At 41.4% G+C, this 22,352-nt stretch overlaps 1 protein-coding gene across 7 annotated transcripts in view; it reads left to right on the forward strand.

Annotated features, from left to right (window-relative positions):
- Positions 1-22,352, forward strand: part of RARB (retinoic acid receptor beta) — a 1,117,211-nt gene that overhangs the window by 450,675 nt on the left and 644,184 nt on the right. For all 7 annotated transcript variants that reach the window (XM_077268929.1, XM_077268925.1, XM_077268924.1 and 4 more), the window contains one exon: positions 17,431-17,924. In XM_077268929.1, coding sequence (XP_077125044.1) covers positions 17,750-17,924 — 175 coding nt within the window. In that variant the 5' untranslated portion in view covers positions 17,431-17,749. The remainder of the gene's footprint in view (positions 1-17,430; positions 17,925-22,352) is intronic.

A 22,352-nucleotide genomic window follows, 5' to 3' on the forward strand; every position in this document is an offset into this window, starting at 1 on the left:
GTGTCGCTCACTAGTGATCGTCAGGTTTATTAACAGGATATACATCCCCGTGATAAATGTGGCATTGGGTAAATACAATTCTAGGTTGGACCTGGCATTCCTGCCATCTTCTCAGTTCAGCTACAGTTGCATATGATGGGAAAAGCGGTGCAAAGGCTCCATAAGCATGGCATTTGGCCGAAACCCCATTTTCAGTGTATTTACACCCAGAAACTTGCATAAATACTGATAAATCTTCCCCAATATGTGTAAATGAGCAGACGTACTGGCTATTATGTAGAGAATGCACTTTTACATCATTTCTGTCATTTGATTTACAGACCAGGACGCCTGTTATAACTGTAACTGATTTTGGGCTGCGTATTAGGAGTTAAATGTATGTTCCTCTCGGATATCCATTAACTGCTAATAAGATAATGTGAATGTCTTTCCTGTTTTTTCCTCTGTTTCAGCTGCTTTGCCTTACATGAACTGTTTCAACTTGTGTACAATGATTGATTATTTCCTTTAGTGTAATAAATCGATGGTAAAGACAAAGAGACGCATTTATCAGTGTCGTATTCCAAACTATTGGTGTAAGTTTCTGTTCACTTTCATTGTTTGAAGTGTGTCAGTGAATGTGTGCGCCAGACATAGGCACATACAATTTGGGATGTGAAATATTACCATAGTCACATTGGCCACTAGCTTTGCCGTACAGATAGGGACTGAATGAGCAGAATCTTTTTGTGTAAATCTTTTTTATTGAAACAAATTGCATGAAAATATTCAATACAGAACCAATCATCATCATACACATATATGATTAAACACTTTCGGTGCAAACATTCAAATAAAAAATGAGTTCTGGTTTAAAGTTACTTTGATTACTAAAATTCTTTCTGTCCTCCTTCGTGTGAACACAAGGAGTCGGTTACGCTGTAAGAGCTGGAACAACTTCTGATAGCGTTATATGACAATATCAAAGTAGCTTAAACTCTAATAATGTTCGAGAATAGATAAAGAAGAGAGAAGAGGGGGGAAAGAGGGGAGGGACAAGGGAGGGTGCGGATTGGGACCTGGTTTCCCGTCTACAATCAACCGTGTTCTATCCAAGATATCAAATCCGGAGTCTCTCTGAACATGATCCATGGAGACCATATGTTCAACACCCTGTCTAGGGTTCCTGTGTCCTGCCCAATCAATTGCTCCATTCTATATATGTGGTTCAATTCCATAACAAGGTCAGAGCGCGATGGAGAATTGGATTGTTTCCAATACCTAGGTATCAAATTGCGTGCGGCAGTGAGGAAATGTCTAAGAAGACCTCTCTTATATCTGGCGATGGAAAGATCACAAATCGATAACAAGGCCAGCTCTATAGTCGGCTGCATCTTATAAAAGGATAATTTGTTGTGAAGATCAAATACCTCCTTCCAGAATTTATGAATGGGAGGACAAGACCACCAAATATGTGAGTATGATCCCTTTTCTGTCCAGCACCTCCAGCAAACATCTGGAGTGGATGGGAACATATTATGGATATTGTCCGGACATCTATACCATCGAGACAATAGTTTATAGCTTCTCTCTTGGTGGTCAGCGCACAACGAAGATCTGAACGTATGAAGGAGACACTTGGATCTATCCTCTGGTGAAAGGGTTTTGTTTAGATCATTCTCCCATTTCGCAAAGAATGTAGGAGAGCCAAATACAGTAACCTGATGGTCTTGGAACATCTTATACAAGAATGATACTAAGCGCGTAGGAGGGCCTGCACCCAGGCATGCCGACTCGAAGGGAGTGAGGGGCGAGCAGAATCGTTTTATTATCATATGGGCAATGATTGTTGACAGCTTTCTTGTTTGGAGGGCTAGAAAATGTAATATAACAATATACCATTTACATAGATTAAGGTTTGTATGTGGCTCACATGTCACTCCCAGAACCCTGAAGCTGCTGGGAAAGGCTTAGAAGCTTGAGGCAATTGAAGCATACCTTTCCTTAAAAAAACGAGAAATCTTGTTGCCTGCAACCTTACCACAACATATAACGGTTTTTGTTGGCCCACATCTGTGTAATACATTTTGGAACTGTCTAGCTTCTTATGCGCTGTAACTTTCCATCCATTATATTTTTTTGAGCTGGTGGCTCCTCTTTATATGCATTCTGCCAGCACTATTTATTCTGGAACTTTCCTTCTCTAACTTCCCAGCTGTATTGCTCTGGTCCTTGTTGGCTTACCTGCCAATTGAAAGCTTGCCTCTATTGTATGTCTGTATGCAGATTGTCTGTTTGGAGAGTAGGAGAAGACCAAGAAAGACTTGCCCTTATGCTTCCTAATCCTAGTGCCTCTCTTACTACTGATGGATTACATTTGACAAAGGCAATAAAAAGCTGGTTCAGGTTCATTGAGTCTATCTATTATAAAGAAGTATTGACCCCTGTGACTGTGTTGCAGACCACTGTTGGAATGACAAGGAGCTCCACTTTCTGTTTAACACTGTAAATGTTATGGATGTCATTGACAGCTGTATGTAAGGGGCTAAATTCCCTGGATCAGAGTTGTCCTCAATCCTGGCAGTGGCGGCAGGTATAGCGTTATATCATACAGCGTAGTGTACAGTAAGTGATAAAATACCAGACCGTAATATTATCCAACATTTAGGATGGTCACTCTTCTACCTAGTGTGCCCACTATTCCTGGTTGGTGGTATGGTAAAAATCTGGTCTTTCAAGTTTGGTTTTTATTTCTACGCAGTCATTCAATCAATTTCAGTGTTACAGGAAACAGGGCTGTGGAGTTGGTAAGCCTAACCTCCGACTCCTCATTTCCCATGACTCCGACTCCACCTCCCTCATACATGGCTCATGTTTAAGTTTAAGTGATAAATTTACTGTAGTAAAATGGTAACATCAGGCTTTTAATCTTTATTATGATACAATAATCAAGCCATTTATGTAGAACATAAAATATATTTATTGGAATACAACTTTACAACAAAAAACTTTGCATATTTACAATTTATTATACACTGCAGTAAGTGGGAAAAAAACAGTTTTCAACAAAAACGTACTGAATAGCATTTGTGCAGTCTATGAATTTGTTCTGAGAAAAAGTATCGCTTCCATAAGATCCTCCTTTATAGATGACCTCACATCAGACATAATTATTTTAAGGCTAGAGAATAACCTCTCTACACTAACTTGGGTTGGTGGCAAAGCGGTAACCACATGGACAACATCTCTAACAATTTCAGGGTATAAAGGAATTGCGTCGTGCACACTCAGTTTTGATGAACGATTGAACTTTTCTACTTCTTTGAGAGCAAGTGAAGAATTTTGCTGAAATATGGTCAATCTGTTTTCTATGGGAGTGGAAGTTTTTCACTGCAGCAATGCTTTGCCTGCTCCATGTCTTCCAAATACTTGTCAAAATCAAACTACTCATCTGATGAGGATGAAGGAACGGCAGCACCAGCACTGGCAGGACCCGAGTCCTATTGTTCTTGTCAGTCCTGTAGCCCACTCATCCTAACTGCTACCTCAATCAATGCTTCTTTTCCTTTAGTAAGCGGTTGATCATCCAGCAATATACGATGACTCGGGTCCACATAAACAGCTGCCAGAAGAATTTTATTTTCTAATAGCAGTGTCTCTTTCCGTTTCATTGAAGCAGCAATGCCATCTGCGATTAAACCTCCTCTTTGGGACAGGCAGAACAACAAGTTCTTCCACTCCTTTATAAAAATTCCAGGAGTTAAATCCTCAGCTTGTAGCTTTTTAGTCACTGTAAATGTGTGATGAAGCAATTCCTTCAATTCAGCCACCTGTGTCTATTGACCTTCATGTAGTGTTACCTGAGGGTTGGCCATATCTACAAGGAAGGGTTTCAGCTCAAGCAACCATTCAATCATTAAATAGGTGCTGCCCCACCTAGTGGCTTGCCAGCTGCAGCGTGTGCACAACACAGCGCATGTGATGAATAGGAAAGAGGTGTGAAGCAGCTTCAACAAGATCATCTAATTGCAAAGAATCATTTTGCTGTTCTTCTGTAGTAATATCTGTTTGTTCCTCCATTATGCGAACAGGACTGTGGCCTTCCATCTCCAACATACTGAATGTGAAATGTTCTTCTAGCTTCTGTTCACCTTTATTATTCTCATTCGTCAGTTTAATTGTACTTATCATATTTGAAGCATTATCAGTTACAATAGCAAGAACCTGTTCTTTTTTGAGTTCATAATCTTGCAGAACTTTTTCCACTAAGGTCTGGAGAAACTGGCTGCTGTGATGAGCTTTAGTATCTTTTACTGCCAGTGTCTTAGTAACAATTTTTTTGTTGTCACAAACTTGTCGAATGTTGATAGCAAAATAGTTCACTCTGTGACGTGTGCAGGCATCCATTTTAAGATATGCAAAGCGTCTCTTGAGAGTCTTTTTAAGATCTTTTGGTTAAGGGCTTCTTCAATCACTAATTTTCTAATGCTTTCTCTTTCCAGAGAAACACCAAGTTTGCAAGCCATTTCTCCATTAAGAGCTGTAAAAGCTGGTCTCGCAAATAATGATAATGGTATACAGTCCTTCACAACAAGATCGATGAGCTGTCTTTTAAACACATCTGCTGTCATTGTTACAGTAACTTTGTCACTTACAAAATATCTTGTAACTGACGTTTGAGACACTCTTTCCTCGTCCTTTGCCTGGCGGGAATTGCTGGTCTCTGGTTTCTTGGTGCTATTGGGATCTTTGTCAGTCACAGCTTTGTAAACTTCTGGGTGGCAGTGTTGTAAATGTGTTTTTAGATTGGAATCTCTTGAAGAAGCATTTTTGCCACTGCCTGAGTATGCACTGATTTTGGCATCACAGCATTTGTTTTCATTTGGGTCACTTATATACTGACACACAAAATGTTTATTATCTTGAGTCACTGTGAAATGCTCAAATACAGAGGACTTCATAAGATGCTTCTTAGACATTTTGTAATTATGTAAATTCGCTCTCAAAATAATTTTGTCCTGTAAAAAAAATTAAGTATATTGTAATTCTTGGAAGAATAGGGAATCGTGCACTGTATAATTTGGGATAGAAATAAAACAATCTTTGCATAAATCAATATGACAGATGCTAAGTATAAAGTTTGTAAAATGTGTTGTTAAATAGCTTTACTCTGAACTTTCAATGTCAAGGCTTGTCTAGCAGGGTACAGCTCACTAAATGCTTGACATCATATTATTTCACAGCCTATGAGGAGGGAGGGAGCATGTTTGTGCTGAATCACATTCCAGAACACACACACAAATATACATGTCCTCATCGATCCTGTTACTGTATTTCCGAATTTGAGATGTTAGAAAAAATGTTTTCTTCTTATATTCTATGTATACTGTAGTGTATATAAGCCATCAGAGCAGCTAATTTCTCCAAACATGAGCTAAGAGGAAAAACAAACTAAAACATCAAGCATACAGAGACAACATATACTGGACTATTGATTTATGCACAGTTTATTGAAAGTTTAGATATGCTTTAGGAAGTACTTACCACCTTTAATCCTGCTTTCCTGTTCACTCCAGAAATTCTGAGATGAATGTAGGCTCTCCTTCCCTATGTGTTTATTTTTTCAATAAGCAGAAAAAAAGAAAAGTTTATGGTTACATAAACCTCAGCCAGCTCACCGATCAGACGCAGGTGCTCGGAACTTCGTCCAGGACCACGACGAGAGAAGATACAGCAACAAAAAAAAGGGCGTTCCGGCTCCATAAAACAATGTTTCTTTATTTGTTCCTTAAAATTCCTCCAATTCCATAACTCCTTGCATGTATGCAAATGCTTAGGTACAAGAAACATGCGACGTGTTTCGATCGTGTCAGATCTTAATCAATGCATTGATTAAGATCTGACACGATCGAAACGCGTCGCATATTTCTTGTACCTAAGCATTTGCATACATGCAAGGAGTTATGGAATTGGAGAAATTTTAAGGAACAAATAAAGAAACATTGTTTTATGGAGCCGGAACGCCCTTTTTTTTTTGTTGCTGTTTATTTTTTCCCCTTATCTGAGGAGCTTCTCTACTTATCATGAACATAAACTGCAGCACAGATTCATCTCAGCAAAAAGTCCAGACCTTAGATCAGGAATAGGACAGAAATTTATAGGACATTTCATAACTTTCCCAAATTCTTATGAAAAAAATATTCCCCACAAACTGCATTGAAGTCCTGTACCCAATTTATTATACTGTATATTTTAGGAGTCGGAGTCGGTCCAATTTATACCAACTCCGACTCCACCAAAATGGGCTCCATCCGACTCCACAGCCCTGACAGGCCAGGTTCATCCTGCATTAAAGCAGCCCGTACAACACATAGCGTTGACGGGCTGCGTTAACGCTATAGCATACACGCCATCGCGTTATTCTATACCGCTAGCGCAGATGATTCATCTGTGCTAGTGGTGACGGAGCCTCAGACGCTGCAGCCCACGTCCGAGGCTCCGTCACTGAATGATGGCACATCGCTAGCGCATGCCGATTATGGCATGCGTTGGCGATGCACCCGATAATAGGGGTTAATGGCAGCGTTAACGGACTGTGTTACACCGAGTTATGCCGCGGTGTAACGCGGTCCGTCTAACGGACTGCCATAACGCAGTGTGACCCCAGCCTAAAGCGTTGATCTCCTAAACCACTAAATATTGGTGGACTTTTTTTTGTGAGCCTTAGCCCAAAAGGTTGTAGATTTCCGTGACAATATGTCCAGTATCTCGGTTTTGCTATATATTCATAGCTGCCTATAGAAGCATATTTATAGGTAGCAAAATATCATTTCAATAATTTCTCTTCATATTTTATAATCAGAATCCATTGTGCGGCTGAACTGCTAAACATGTCATCGTCTTGGTGCTAATTTTAAGAGGGATCTTGGGCAGGATGATTTGTCTCTTGCGGTTACTGTGAAGGAATAGGTGGCTGCTCATGTGTCTGTCGTGATTTGAGTGAGAGGGTTATGTTTAACATGTGTCACACATTCAACTTATTTATATTGAAGTTTATTTCAGATTCTAACCTCACAGATAGATGGGAATGTTAATATCTTGTGACATTGCTAAAAGTCCATATAAAATGTATGAAATATTGCTGCTGTATCTGTCTGCCTTCTGAGAATGTGCTTTGTACATCTATTACATGAATAAAATATATTGGTAAGAAAAAATGTACATTATAAGAACGGGCACTTCGTATACAGCCATGGACTAAAGTGTTGGCTCCCTTGAAATTGTTCCAGATAATGAAGTATTTCTCCCAGAAAATTATTGCAATTACATATTTTTTATTATATACATATTTATTTGCTTTGTGTGCATTCAAACAATACAAAAAAAAAAAGAAAAAAATGTAAATTGGTCATAATTTCACATAAAAACCCCCAAAATGGGTCAAACAAAATTATTGGCACCTTCAACTTATTATTTGGTTGCACACACTTTGGAATAAAAAACTGCAATCAATCGCTTCCTATAACCATTAGATTTAACATAGGCACTGCTGGTTTCCATAAGGCTACGTGCCCACAATAAGGAATGGCAGCGTTTTGCACTCAGCTTATCTGCGCTGCCTCCAAAATGCTATGTTCTACATTAGAAGCACAGTGGATGGGTTTTATAGAAATCTCATGCCGACTGTTTTTCTATTTGACGCTCTGTAAACTCACCTGCGGTGCGGGTTTACGAGCCACAGCATGCTAATTCCTGTTGCGGATTTTGACCAATTGAATGTCATTACATGCTGTGAATCCGCATGTACTGACAAACACGTACATCAATTAGAACACAGCGAAAATACGCTGCGTCCAAAATGTTGCTTTTCCTGATCATGGCTACGTAGCCTAAGACTACCATCCAGATTAACACTTTTTCCATAAAGTTTTTATAAGATTTGATAAAGTCCAATCCACTTTGTTGGAAAACCACTTTAAACGATACATTTTGGCTGCCTCCGCCATTAGAGGGAATCCTGGAGCTTACTGCAGAATTGAAACAATAAAATGTTCTTTAGTTTGCATCCACATTGTGTTCAGGCACCCGTTCTGTGGCCCCCGTCAGGGCTTACGTCCAAACCCCTTACAAAATGGGATTCGGGTGTATGTGCCGACGGGGCCATGGACTATAATGTTGCCAACAGAGTGAACGTGCTCTCTGACGTGCATTCATTCCGAGCTTGCACACCTACTGGAGGTGGCCACTCAGACCTAAAGAGGTTTCCTGTATGTAGCAGAGTCATCCGAGATGGCTGTCAGCTGAATGATAATATGTTTGGAGCCTGCTTTACACGTGTATAACATACAGCATTTTCTACAAGAGAAATCATTTTGATTGAGTTCTTGCTATCTTTTATTATGTTTTCTCAGAATTGCAAGTTTATGCATATATTATACAGAGTATCTACTTACTATAAATGAGATTGCAAGAAGAAATAGAGAAAAAAATGCTACTACTCGAAAACCAAGTGAAAAATATATTAATTTGTGATGGTGTGCATTGCACTTGAACGTTAGTGTAGACAGGTCTTCTTTATCCTAGCTTTTCTTTCTGTAATATAAATGTACGGCTAAGTAGCTCACCATGGCGGCTTGGTTAGTAGTTTGAAGGATACAGTTTTCTTTAAAAGGACATTGTTTAAAGACATAGCTATTGAATTATTCAGCTAAATACCATGATTCAGCAACCCCTACTGTTTTCCCAGCTTTTGTTTTCTTCTATACTTTTATATCTACATGCATTTTTAACTTTTCAAGGCATCCTGCTGTCATATATTTTGCCATTTTGTCCTTTTTTCCTGTAATCAATTGCTTCCTTGAATTGTTCATTTTAGGTTAAATCATATAAAACATTTTTTTTAAATTTAAAGTTAGTTGTATGAAATAAACAAGCTTTTCTCTGGGATTTTGTACATTCTTAAGATTATATTTCTTCTTCTTAAAGGCAGTTATTTGTAGATTTTTTTGCCTATATATTTTTTTCTTAGTTATTTCACATTAAATTTTATATAAGAACTCCCGGCAAATTGCAGCTTCCTTTACACCGCATTCTAAATTATTATGCAGATTAGATTTAAGTGTCAAATAGATGTATTTTTTGTGTTTTTCAAATAAACTCATGGAAGTAGTGTGTCTCACGGCTCTTTGGATCACTGAAATCAATGTCAAACACCTGTGATAATCAGTTTGATAGGTGAGCCTATTTAAAAGAAATATATTTAAGAAGGATGCTCCATATTATTAAGCAGGCCACAAGTCTCAAGCAATATGGGAAAGAAAAGGGATCTCTCTTCTGCCAAAAAGCATCAAATAGTTCAATGCCTTGGACAAGGTATGCAAACATTAGGAGTTTGTATGTTCTCCCTGTATTTGTGTGTATTTCCTCCGGGTTCTCCAGTTTCCTCCGACACTTCACAGACATACTGATAGAGAACTTAGATTGTGAGCCCCAATGCGGACAGTGCCAATAATGTTTGTAAAGTTCTGTGGAATTAATGGTCCTATATAAATGAGTAAAATAAATAAAATATTTTATGAAAACTTAAGCATGATCATCGTACTGTGAAGCGATATTTCGCCGATACAGAACACAGACCGTTTTGTGCAGTTAAATGCATAGTCAGGAAGGTTTCTGCTAGACAAATTAATCGGATTATAAGAGCAACTGCTAAAATAACATTACAAAGCAACAAACAGGTATTTGAATGGACATTAGGTGAGTATAACTGTGTTTGTTATTTTAAATAAAAAAGTTAAAGTGTGTTTTGTTTTATTTCAAATAAAAGACTTTTTATTCTGGATGTGTCCTTATTTATCATACAACTATAGGATTAGTAATGGATGGGTGTTCGATTGACCCCTCTCCATTACCAGTCCATGGGCTTGATGTCACTGGACAATATAAAGGTGACATCAACACCACAAATATGAACCCCACTTGCCCTGTAGCGGGTGAAGAGCTGGGCAAAACGCCAGAATTGGGCATCTAATAGATGTGCCATTTCTGAGCGTCTGTGGGCTGCTATTTTTAGGCTGGGGGGGATCAATATCCATGGCCCTTTACCAGCTTGAGAATTCCATCCCCCAGCTGTCTGCTTTAGCAACACTAGTTGGCAAAAAAGGGGGGAACCCCACTCTGTTTTTTTTTAATTACTTATTTAAATAAAAAAATCAGAATGGGGACCCATCTATTCTTGATAACCAGCCTTGCTGAAGCTGATAGCTGAGTGTTGCAGCCCCCAGCTGAGAGCTTTGCCTGGCTGGTTAACAAAAATACAGGGGAACCCAAGCCTTTTTTTATTATTATTTATTTACAGCACGGGCGCTGGCTGATACTCTCATCAGCCTCTCCTGCTGTTACTGTAATTAGCGCCAGCTGATGGGAGCAGTAGTTCCATCAACCAAAACCAGTGACTGGAGGTGAACTTTATACCGCAGATCACAGCTGCGGGCACGCTGTCATTTCACAGCGTGCGAACAGTGGCTGTCTGAGTGGTGTGATGATTTTACAGCCAATCAGAAGTAGTGTTTGCCTCGCTGTCATGCACATGACAGCGCAGCACACACCCCTGGTGTCCAGGGGGCCGAACCTGAATAGGAACACGGATTTCCTGGTGAAGTCTGTGTTTGGTGTCCATGCCCAAACAGTAGGTGTTCAGTACAGATGCCAAACTTTACTGTTCGGGTTCGTCCATCTCTAATTATCACAACAGAAGAGCTGGCCTTATAGAAACTAGTCCAACCATGCCTTCAGCACTTCTTGGCAGCTCTCTATCACTATACAATGTACACAGAAAACTGTGGTGTGGGCAGGGTTATACACAGATCAACAGCTGAGCTCTGCTAGAGTTCAGCAGAGAAAACTCTATTATAACTTCTTTGTCCTTACATCATTATGCTGTCAGATTATATACCGTAATAAGAATCTGCTGACAGATTCATTTTTATAAATTTTGCACTAAACTATGTATTATATCTTATCAAGCAAATATGCTTCTTTCTCTACTTCTTTCTTCGCCTTCTGACCTCATCATTCACTGAAAAAATCATCAGCTTAATTCCTTCGTATCCAAAGTAAAGTGTCAGGATATACAGCAAATTGAAGTCTGTGGAGAGGGAAGATGGAGGGGCACAGTGAGAGGCAGAGAGGCAAATCATGCAGGTTCTAGTTTACGTATCCCAATGCTGGATTCAAAGCCTTCCTGCTCAGTACTGCTGTATAGTTTACTGCATGCATCTGCTGCTTCTTTCTGTGTTCTACCATAGTATAAAATAGCAGGAATCCATGTTTCTATGTGTTTAGTGTATGGGAGGCATGATAGCAGTTATTTTGCATTCACCAACTCAGAGTATATTGGAAATTATACAAAAAATCATATAGAGGGGGAAAACTGGTAAAAAAAAAAACAGAAATAGTGTTATTCCTCACACACACACATGTATTCGTATTCTGAAAAATTACTTAAAAGTATAGTTCCCTTTTAATATTTGCCACAATGTACAGAAGCACCAACTTGAGCTGAACAAAGACCATAAATTAAGATACAGATCTCTGACACAAGTTTAAGATATCAAAATTAAAATCCAGAATTGCCGAACATAATTTACTGGGCTTCACGTGATTTACTTTGAATGGATTGGTGTGAGGATACCTTCACAGATCTTGTGCAATCTTTGCATCAATCGATGCAGGGCCAAACTGGGACCAAAAGTAGCCTGGCCCACATACTATAACCCACCTGCCTATTCACCCTTCAAAGCACAATGCAAGGGTTCAGCAAATATTGCTTTACTTGGTCATGTCCTTTTAAAGGGCCATACTCATGTTTGAAATGTATCCCCTAGTCATGTGTTAGGGGTTAACATCCTGATTGCTGGGGGTCTGACCGCTGGGACCCTCTCCAATCTTGACAACTGGGACTCTGAAGAGTTTTGTGTGAATGGAATTGATGTGCACATGATGGACTACAGCTCCATTCATACTGGCTCTCAGTGCTTTGGTTCTTGGAATCTGTGGGGGTCCTAGCAGTTGGGACCTACTATAACTACGCTTTAGATGTCTCCTTTAAATGGGTTGGCCAGGATTACCATATATACTCGAGTATAAGCCGACCCGAGTATAAGCCGACCCCCCCTAATTTTGCCACAAAAAACTGGGAAAACTTAATGACTCGAGTATAAGCCTAGGGTGGGAAATGCAGCAGCTACCGGTAAATGTCAAAAGTAAAAATAGATACCAATAAAGTAAAATTAATTGAGACATCAGTAGGTTAAGTGTTTTTGAATATCCATATTGAATCAGGAGCCCCATATAGTGATCAATAAAGTTTATGATGGGCCCAATAAGATGCTCCATATTAAAATATGCCCCATATTAAAATATGCCCCATATAATCCTGCATAAAGGTTAATAATGGCCCCATAAGATGCTCCATAGACACATTTGCCCAATATAATGCTGCACGAATGTTGATTATGTTATTATATATATACAGTTGAAATTAGAAGTTTACATACACTATATAAAATGACACATATTTCGTATAAAACTCAAGTTGCCAGTGTGTTAGACCTGACAAATGTAGGAAGAAACTTCACATGTACTTAGTGTTTGTGTGTTTGTATGTATATGTATATATATATATATATATATATATATATATATATATATATATATATATATATATATATATATATCGCTATACCCTTGTGCTTTAGCAGTTGTGTGTTGTTGCCTTGTAGGAAGGGAGTGTTTTGTAGGTTTATTCTATTTCTGTAGTTTGGAGGGCAATGTTTCAGATTAGCGAACATTGATTTTTACTCTTCTCTTCAGACTTACCATGATTTTGAGACAATTTCATTTTATCCCAGGGCTTTTCAAAAATTGATGTCTTGTGCATCTGTGTCATGCTACATTGTTTGCTTCTAAAACCTGTTGTTGAGATTGGAAGGCATTGCTTGTTATACTTTACCTCTAATCTCATAGCCAGACTGTGCCGGATAGCAGCATCACAATCAGAAGGAGCTTCATCCCTTGGAGTTATCAAATGCCAAGGACTTTTTACCCTTTAATATCCGTGTGATATCACTTGTGTTATTAAGAATACTTACTGTATATTGACAAGCTCTTCTGTTGCTGTACGTATTTGGAAAATGTATTTAGTCATTGCAGTTAAAGGGAACCTGTTACCAGAAAAAACGGTGGTAACTTGCAGATATGGGGATAATAGGGTTCTGAACCCGCCCAACACTCGCACCAAACATTGGAGAAAGCAAACATTATTCCCCCCAGCAAAGATCGGTTTCAGCCATGGGGCGGCACCGGCGCTGGTTCAGTCACCGCTCTGACGGCTGTCAGTCAGGGGTTCGGTTACATCCACCGATCTGTATACTCAGAGCGGTGATTGAATCCACCCCGCCGAATTTTGCTGGGGGGGAATAAAGTTCATTATCTCCCCGCAGCATTCGGCTAAGTGTGGGCATCGGGCAGGTTAATATTAACCTGCAGATTAACCCCATATCTGCAGGTTTATAGTGTTTTTTTCTGGTGACAGGTTCATGATAATTATGTTTCTGCAATTAATAATGTGATAAAATTATGTGTCAATGCAGGATCATTTGTAAGGGATTGAATACTGTAGCAACAATTTTTATAGCCATAATGCAACTTTGCAAATATTAATTACAGACTTTAAGCAAGCATTTTGTGTAGTTTAAACCTGCAGTCTCGTATTGCTCCACATCCTCTGACTTCTTGCCAACCTATATAGTAGCGGAAGAGACAGAAGGGGTAAAAAACTGTACAGCAGTATGCACAGACATGATCTGCAAGTATGCAAAAGACTATCCTTTGCTTAGGAGTGGGACCAGATTTAAAGGGGCTGTTCAATATTTTTATGTTGATGGACTATTTGTAACATGTGTACTGGTTACTGCTTTGGCCTCAAGGTGGCGCTGCACCTTTGTTGTATGTGATGCTTGAGAGCATCAGTCCTATATTATTCCTGGGATCTGTGGCTCTGGCCAGTCCAGAAACTACAGGGTTAATCGTATTAATTTTGGTTTCTGTCAGCACTGGGTGGGGCTGTTCTATATATTTCCCTGAGAGCCAGTTCCCACTGCCAGTCAGTAGTTCTGCTATCCTGGTATGTGCTGTGCTTCTGTGTTTTGTCCTGATTATTCTTGCTCTTTGACCTCAGCTTGACGTTTGACTACCTGCTTGTTTAATGATTTCTGTTTCTGATGTGACCTCATGGATCTCTCCCGGCAACTTGACTATCCTTCTTGCCATCTTGTGCCACCGAACAGCAGCTGACTCAGTGGTCATTGCCCAGGGGCTCCAGTGTAAGTGCAGATCTCTGTACAAGGGTTAAAGGGTGAAGGCTAGGGCAACACCTAGGTTTTGAGAAACGGAGTAGCTTGCACCAAGCTTTTTTGTGGTAGCCATTTTGGAGCTGCAAGGTGACCGCGAACAGTGCACGTGTGACGTTATCTTTAGGATGGGTCATCAATATCTGATCAGTGGTGGATGTGACACCTGACACCCCAGCTAATACTCTCCAGTATAACTCTGTGTCACATGTGCTCAGTTGCAGAGCAGAACTACACAGATCCGCCAACAGCTTAGCGGCCGGGTGCTGCACCTCCACTTCCTATTGATTCGAATAGTGGTTAGCTGTGTAGTACATAGCCGTGGCCACTATATAGTTAACAGATCTGTGCTGTGCTATTAAGTATCGCAAATAATGTCACAGATATTGATGACCTATCCTAAGGGGGATTGTGGTGGAGGGATTCATAAGTCTGAAGTCACATGCAGTGACTGCAAATTTATCGGTTTTGACCGGACAACCCCTTTAAAGGATATTCTCATCTCCAAGATCCTATCTCAATATGAAGTAGGGATAATAATAATAATAATATTAGCAAATGCTTCCAATTAGAAATGTAATATAGTTTTTCTGATTCGCTGTGTCTTTCCTCATGTGCAGGCAATGTAGGACCTTAGGTATCCGATCCATGCTTATGACCACTAGCAACTAGCTAACTGTCAATATATCAGTGGTCGTAACCATGGATACCTAAGGTCCTGCAATGCCTGCACATGAGGAAGAGACATAGCGAATCAGAATAAGTATACCACATTTCTAATTTGAAATTATTTGCTAATATTATTATTATTACACCTATGACATATTAGGATAGGATCTTGGAGATGGGAATACCCCTTTAAAGGGAATCTGTCAGCATCTGACAGCAGCATAATATACACTAGGGCACAAGAGCCTGATTACAGAGATGTGTCACTTATTAGGCTGTTTATTGTAGTTTCAATGCAATCAGTATTTTATCAGCAAGAGATACATGGCTAGATATCGTGTGCCCGGCAGTAAAGGTACCGTCACATTTAGCGACGCTGCAGCGATCTAGACAACGATGCCGATCGCTGCAGCGTCGCTGTTTCGTCGTTGTGTGGTCGCTGGAGAGCTGTCACACAGACAGCTCTCCAGCGACCAACGATGCCGAAGTCCCCGGGTAACCAGGGTAAACATCAGGTTACTAAGCGCAGGGCCACGCTTAGTAACCCGATGTTTACCCTGGTTACCAGTGTAAATGTAAAAAAAACCAAACACTACATACTTACATTCCGGTGTCTGTCGGGTCCCCCGGCATTCTGCGTCCCTGCACTGTAAGCGCTGGCCGTAAAGCAGAGCGGTGACGTCACCGCTGTGCCCTGCTTTACGGCCAGCCGGCGCTGACACAGTGCAGGGAAGCAGAACGCCGGGGGACGCGACAGACATCGGAATGTAAGTATGTAGTGTTTGTTTTTTCTTACATTTAAACTGGTAACCAGGGTAAATATCGGGTTACTAAGCGATGCCTGCGGGAGATCCAGCGACTAAATAAGGTGCTGGCCTTCTAGCTCCGACCAACGATGGCACAGCAGGATCCAGATCGCTGCTGGGTGTCAAACACAACGATATCGCTATCCAGGACGCTGCAACGTCACGGATCGCTAGCGATATCGTTGTTAAGTTGTTCAGTGTGAAGGTACCTTAAGGCTATTCTGTGTAACCCCATTCCCACCCCTGACTGACATGATGCTGACAATTTACAGTATAAATAGGAAGCTGCCAGTCAGGGGTGTGGCGGAGGTATACACAGCACAAAACTCTACATCTACATCAGATAAACAAGTATTCTGTCTAAACTGCAACAAGCAGTACAAAAAAGTTATACGTTGCTGGAATCAGGCTTTCTTGCCCTGTTATTTTTTCACCTTTAAAACAGATATGGCAAACTTTGAATGATTAGAGGTGAATTGCTTTAAAATAGCACTTATAGTAAATCCTGATAACCACCTTGATTGCTGTTATTCTTGGATAGTAGGGCAGAATTGAATATTCTGACTACAAGCAGTCTACTCCCAGTACACAGATGTCTGCTGTAACTGAGAAGAACCAGCAGGGGGAGAAATGGGAGGATTCAAGAGACATTACAGCCTCCTCTGTGGTGAGAACAGTAGAGAGATGTCTGCCGTAGTGTAGAAGAGAGTAGATCTCAGTAGAGAGAGGAGGAAGGTTATAGAATGGGCAACAGTGTAGTTTACTGCGATCACACAGATGGGTGAGGGATTGTCACTAAAAGGGAACACCCATTGGAGCCATTCTGAAGATGTAGGAGTCAGCAACAGGAACACAAAATAAGAATTGTTAAGAAAAAAAATAATCTCCTAAAGGTCTAGATCTACTTTTTTGTACCTAGCTGAGGAGAAATTATCTTAATTACGGCTCTCTTGCCGCTTTCCTGCATGTTGTGACTTGGTGCTTCCAACCATTTTACTCAATTATTATGTATGTATCATGTTTTGAAATTTATATGACTTTCACACATACATTTATTCTGCAGTCCATAAACGATGGGTAAAAAACCCTTCTACAAGTGTGAACAGAGTCTTAGTTTGCAACTGTAAGTTATTCCAGTGTTGTGTAGAAATCTAATAATATAGTGGAGAACGGAAGTTGACATTGACAGGCAGAGTAGCCGCGTGTGTCTGTGAGAATCGCTGGCTCCGAAGCATCTGCAGAGACTAAGGTTTAGCGATTCTTAACTCTCTTTTCATCATTTTAGTAAATCTAGGTCATTGTTTCATGTGTAAGGCATCTATTCCTTTCCCCAAGAATGCATAAGACAGCAAATATTTCCCAAGACATTAGATGATTTGTTTATCGCTGCTACAAATGCATTAATGAAAACGGTTTTTGGCTTTCAAATGTGTTTGTTTTATACACAATCCCGTCATTTCTGCTGTGAAGCGTTGAGCTTATTAAAATGTCTTCCTGCAAAGTGAATTTTATTTAATGCCTCTTTTTAATGGTTTTTATTCATATATTATAATTTTCTGTTTTAGGGAATTATATGAAATCACAGCCAGAAATGGAGACGTGACTAAATATACTGAACACAAAACAGCAAAAAGTAGTAAAAAAAAAAGAAAGAAAAAAAAGTAGCAGGATTGGAAACCAGTGGATTCTTTAATCTGCAGCAACTTTATGCCGAAGACATTGATCAAATTTTGTGTGAATGTTCCTGGAATCATTCCTCGACAGGCTGAAACTATACATTTTTAATGTATTTCCTCTACATGACAAATAACTAGCTATTTGTCAGCTGGAAAGAATGGTCTGCTCTATTCACAGATGAGGTAGGGTACAAGATGATATTGTAATATGACAACCAGCAGTCGTTCATGTCCTGTACCAGCTGTAAACGGACATATGAATCACTATCCAGCCACCCACTATCCCTTCCTGTTTCCTCCCGTCATCGGTGGCTTGCCACTGCCACTACATGGATACCAAGGCCATCCTCCCACAAGCAGCTGCAGCACTCCATCACCAGCAAGTAAGTGTAAGATTATATATCAATTTCTATAGATTGTGATATGTCTCAATCTTAAATAACCTCAGTGCACGTAACAAGGCCATTTTTATACAAATTTGGGTACTTATTTTAAAGAGATAAAAGTGCAAGAATGTATACATTAAACCTGCAAAGAGCAGTAAATTACTGGAAAGACTATTTCGCGACCACCTACCTATAGGGCTGTTCACAATTTTGGCATACCATATTTTAAAGGCTATGCAAAAAATGTTTTTGTTAATAATTATATTGAGATAAAACGTTTTGCTACTTTTCCGGCTCCATTTTTACAAGTATCTTATGATGTTGGTATGTTCCTGCCAATTACCGTATTTCGCGGACTATAAGACGCACCGGACCATAAGGCGCACCCCAAATTTGGGGTGAAAATTGCAGAAAAAAAGATTTTTTATAAGATGGGGGTCCGTCTTATTGTCCGAATTTACAGTATCTTACCTGATTGCTGGCGGTGGCAGAGCAGGGTCACAGGAGGCATGGTGTCGGCAGAGGTGGGGTGATGCGGTACAGCGTGCACCTGAGCAGGGTCCCTTCCTGCTTAGGTGGGCGACGCCACGGCCTGGTGTCCATGGGAGGGTTGCAGCACTGGTTACCGGCAGAGGTGCTGGGATGAGGAGGTGCTGGGATGAGGAGGTGCTGGGATGAGGAGGTGCTGGGATCAGGAGGTGCTGCGATCAGGAGGTGCTGGGATCAGGAGGTGCTGGGATCAGGAGGTGCTGCGATCAGGAGGTGCTGCGATCAGGAGGTGCAGGGATCAGGAGGTGCTGGGATCAGGAGGTGCAGGGATCAGGAGGCGCAGTGACAGGTATGGTGTGAGAGGGTCCCTTTCCCCGGTGAGGTGATGGAGCAGCCCGGTAAGGAGAAGAGCCGGGTGAATGCTGTTGTTATCGGTGGTGGCGGCCATCTTCCGGGGGCCGCGCGTGCGCAGATGAAGCGCTCTGCTTCCCGGAGCTTCAGGAAAATGGCCGCGGGAGGCCGCGCGTGCGCAGATGGAGATCGCGCGGCCATTTTCCTGAAGCTAAGAACTTCAGAAAAATGGCCGCCGCGATCCCCATCTGCGCACGCGCGGCATCCCGCGGCCATTTTCCTGAAGCCCCGGGAAGCAGAGCGCTTCATCTGCGCACGCGCGGCCCCCGGAAGATGGCCGCCACCACCGATGACAACAGGATTCACCCGGCTCTGCTCCTTACCGGGCTGCTGCATCACTTCACCGGGGAAAGGGACCCCGCTCACTGCGCCTCCTCATCTCCGCACGTCTGCCGCCGCACCTCTGCCGCCGCACCTCTGCCACCGCACCTCTGCCGCCATGGGTAAGCCTGCATTTCGACTATTAGACGCACCCCCCATTTTCCCCCCTTTTTTTGGGGGGAAAAAGTGCGTCTTGTAGTCCGAAAAATACGGTAATACATGCTGGTTGTGAGTTCTTTGTGATCGGGATGCTGATTACTAGTCTATCTCTTATGTGACAAAACATCTTCACACCTGTACTAATTTCTTCTTCTATAATCCAGGAGGGATATCAGCTTCCTTGTGTTGTAGTGTCTGCCATGGGTACGGTATTTTTATTTTTTTTGTCATTATATTGATAGTCTATGTGATTCACATTTCCCCCTGCAGACTAACTTGTGTGCATGCTTTTTTTTCTATCTGCATTTTGCAACTGTTAAGGTACCTTCACACTAAACGATATCGCTAGCGATCCGTGACGTTGCAGCGTCCTGGCTAGCAATATCGTTGTGTTTGACAGGCAGCAGCGATCAGGATCCTGCTGTGATATCGCTGGTCGTTGCTGAAAGTTCAGAACTTTATTTGGTCGTCAGATCGGCGTGTATCGTCGTGTTTGACAGCAAAAGCAACGATGCCAGCAAGGTTTTACAATGGTAACCAGGGTAAACATCGGGTTACTAAGCGCAGGGCCGCGCTTAGTAACCCGATGTTTACCCTGGTTACCATTGTAAAAGTAAAAAAAAAACAAACAGTACATACTCACCCTCTGATGTCTGTCACACGTCCCTTGCCGTCTGCTTCCTGCACTGACTGTGATTGCCGACCATAAAGTGAAAGCAGAGCACAGCGGTGACGTCACCGCTGTGCTGTACTTTACGGCCGGCAATCACAGTCAGTGCAGGAAGCAGACTGCAAGGGACGTGTGACAGACATCAGAGGGTGAGTATGTACTGTTTGTTTTTTTTTACTTTTACAATGGTAACCAGGGTAAACATCGGGTTACTAAGCACGGCCCTGCGCTTAGTAACCCGATGTTTACCCTGGTTACCCGGGGACCTCGGCATCGTTGGTCGCTGGAGAGCTGTCTGGGTGACAGCACTCCAGCGACCACACAGCGACGCTGCAGCGATCGGCATCGTTGTCGATATCGCTGCAGCGTCGCTTAGTGTGAAGGTACCTTAAAGTGTATGTGATGTGTTCCCTTTGAAGACTTGGGTGCTTTCCTCAACCTACTGTTATCTCTAACACTCAGAGAATGAAAGGGGAAGAGACACAGTCAAGAGAAGATTACTGCTAGATCTATGCCAGAACCAACAGCACAGCCCGCGATGTGAAGTAGTTATTCAGGCTCTACAGCAATACAGTTTTAGAATTAAAAAAAACCAAGAAGAGTATTTGGAAAGTTGCTTAATTCTATGTTTGGGAAGCATTTATGCAATAATTAGTACCCCAAACAATACAATACATAAGCAAAAGAAAAAAGATAAAACCTTCCAGGATATAGTTTATTCCTGCTGAGAGTAAGGAGCAATGCCTATTGGCGAAAGTATCAGGAAGTTAGGAAGCTAATCTTGCTGTTTGAGGGCACGATAGCAATTATAAAAATCTACTCCAATTAGTATGGATAAATATATTCCCAATTAGTGGAACACATAGAGCATTGATAATGGTTATTGTCTTAAAAAGGACAGTTGAGGCTGGCGTCTTCAAGCCTTTTCGTACCACTTCTCATGCGAGTACTGTCAACCCCCTATACCATTATACACCATAGTTAGTTCCAGCCCTATCGGTGAGATACATAGAACGTAGATAGTATTTGGTATTGCATGTTCTCACAAGGCCCCACTTTGTGGCAGACATTTGATCACCACATCCTATAGGTGTACCATCAATCACATGGGATCATCACCCTATGTCCCAATTAGATTTATTACATTTTCCCCCAATTGGTGTGATTTTTGAAAGTCTAGAGGGTGGTTATCATCCCATGATGGAAGGTTTAGGTTAGCGCTCTCAAAAGATCTTTTGATCACCTTGCCCTATGTGGATACTGTCCATCCTATGTCTCAGTTGGGACTATGGATCTATTTGGTAACAAACCAATCTGTGCACTACATGAAGCACAGAGAGAGGTTAATGTCTTAAAAATATTGGTTGGAATAAGCACCCTCAAGAGGACATACTCGCCCTATTTGAGTATATTAACCCCATGTCTCGACTAGGACCGTAGATAAATTAAATTCTACCCCAATTGATGGGCTATATGGAGAAGCATCCTTAGGAGGACATTTGAGAATAATGTCCTTTTTAGGCTCTCCGGGTGAGATGGATTTTCTAAGTCTCAGTTTTGGGGGGGCACACAGACCCCAGTCATTGATGCAGCAAGCAGAAAGGCACCTAGGCAGCGAGGACTTGGCACACTCAGGAATACCATGAACAGCATTACGGATGAAGTGGAACTCAGCAAGGATGGAAGCAATGTAAAGCACATTATGCACATAAGGTGGAGCACACCAAACATAGAGATCTGGAGTCTCAATCCCAAGACACAGGTGTGTGTCATTGGGCCTTAAATAGATTCAGGGAGATAATGTGATTGATCCACACCGGGAAACTTGCAACGTGGAGCGTAACAGAAGGTAGTGGACCCAGGGGAAGGAAGCAGAGCCCAGGATACTCAGGACAGATGTAACAGTCCTCTAGAAGAAGCTCAGTTGCCTCACCCAATTTGAGTTTATGAACCCCATGTCCCAGCTAGGACCATAAATCAATTGATTTGTATACCTAGGACACTTGGGATAAAGCACCACTGTTCTATTTTGTGACACTTTTGAGCTGTCTGGGGCACCAGAGCCTGAGGAACCTGTCACCTTATTGTCATACCTCTACCTGTTAGCGTCATGTAATGTCGTTACATAGGGCTTTTGTAATTTGTTTCTTTACCTGTTGGACCAATGATGTTTTTCTGCTTCACCTTTGCCGATGATACTTTTCCGCTTGATATTATTTCTACTTTAGCATAGGTTGCTGCACATTCTTTCCACACAGTAAGACTTGATTGAATGGTCTCTCCCAATTTGTCTAGAAGGAAAGATCTGTCAATCACGCTTAGCTGAATGGAGAGACGCCGGAGGGGAGCCACCCAGTGGATACGTTTTCTCTGAA

The sequence above is a fragment of the Ranitomeya variabilis genome, chromosome 6 (assembly GCF_051348905.1).
Source record: "Ranitomeya variabilis isolate aRanVar5 chromosome 6, aRanVar5.hap1, whole genome shotgun sequence".
In the NCBI taxonomy this organism is placed as follows: domain Eukaryota; kingdom Metazoa; phylum Chordata; class Amphibia; order Anura; family Dendrobatidae; genus Ranitomeya; species Ranitomeya variabilis.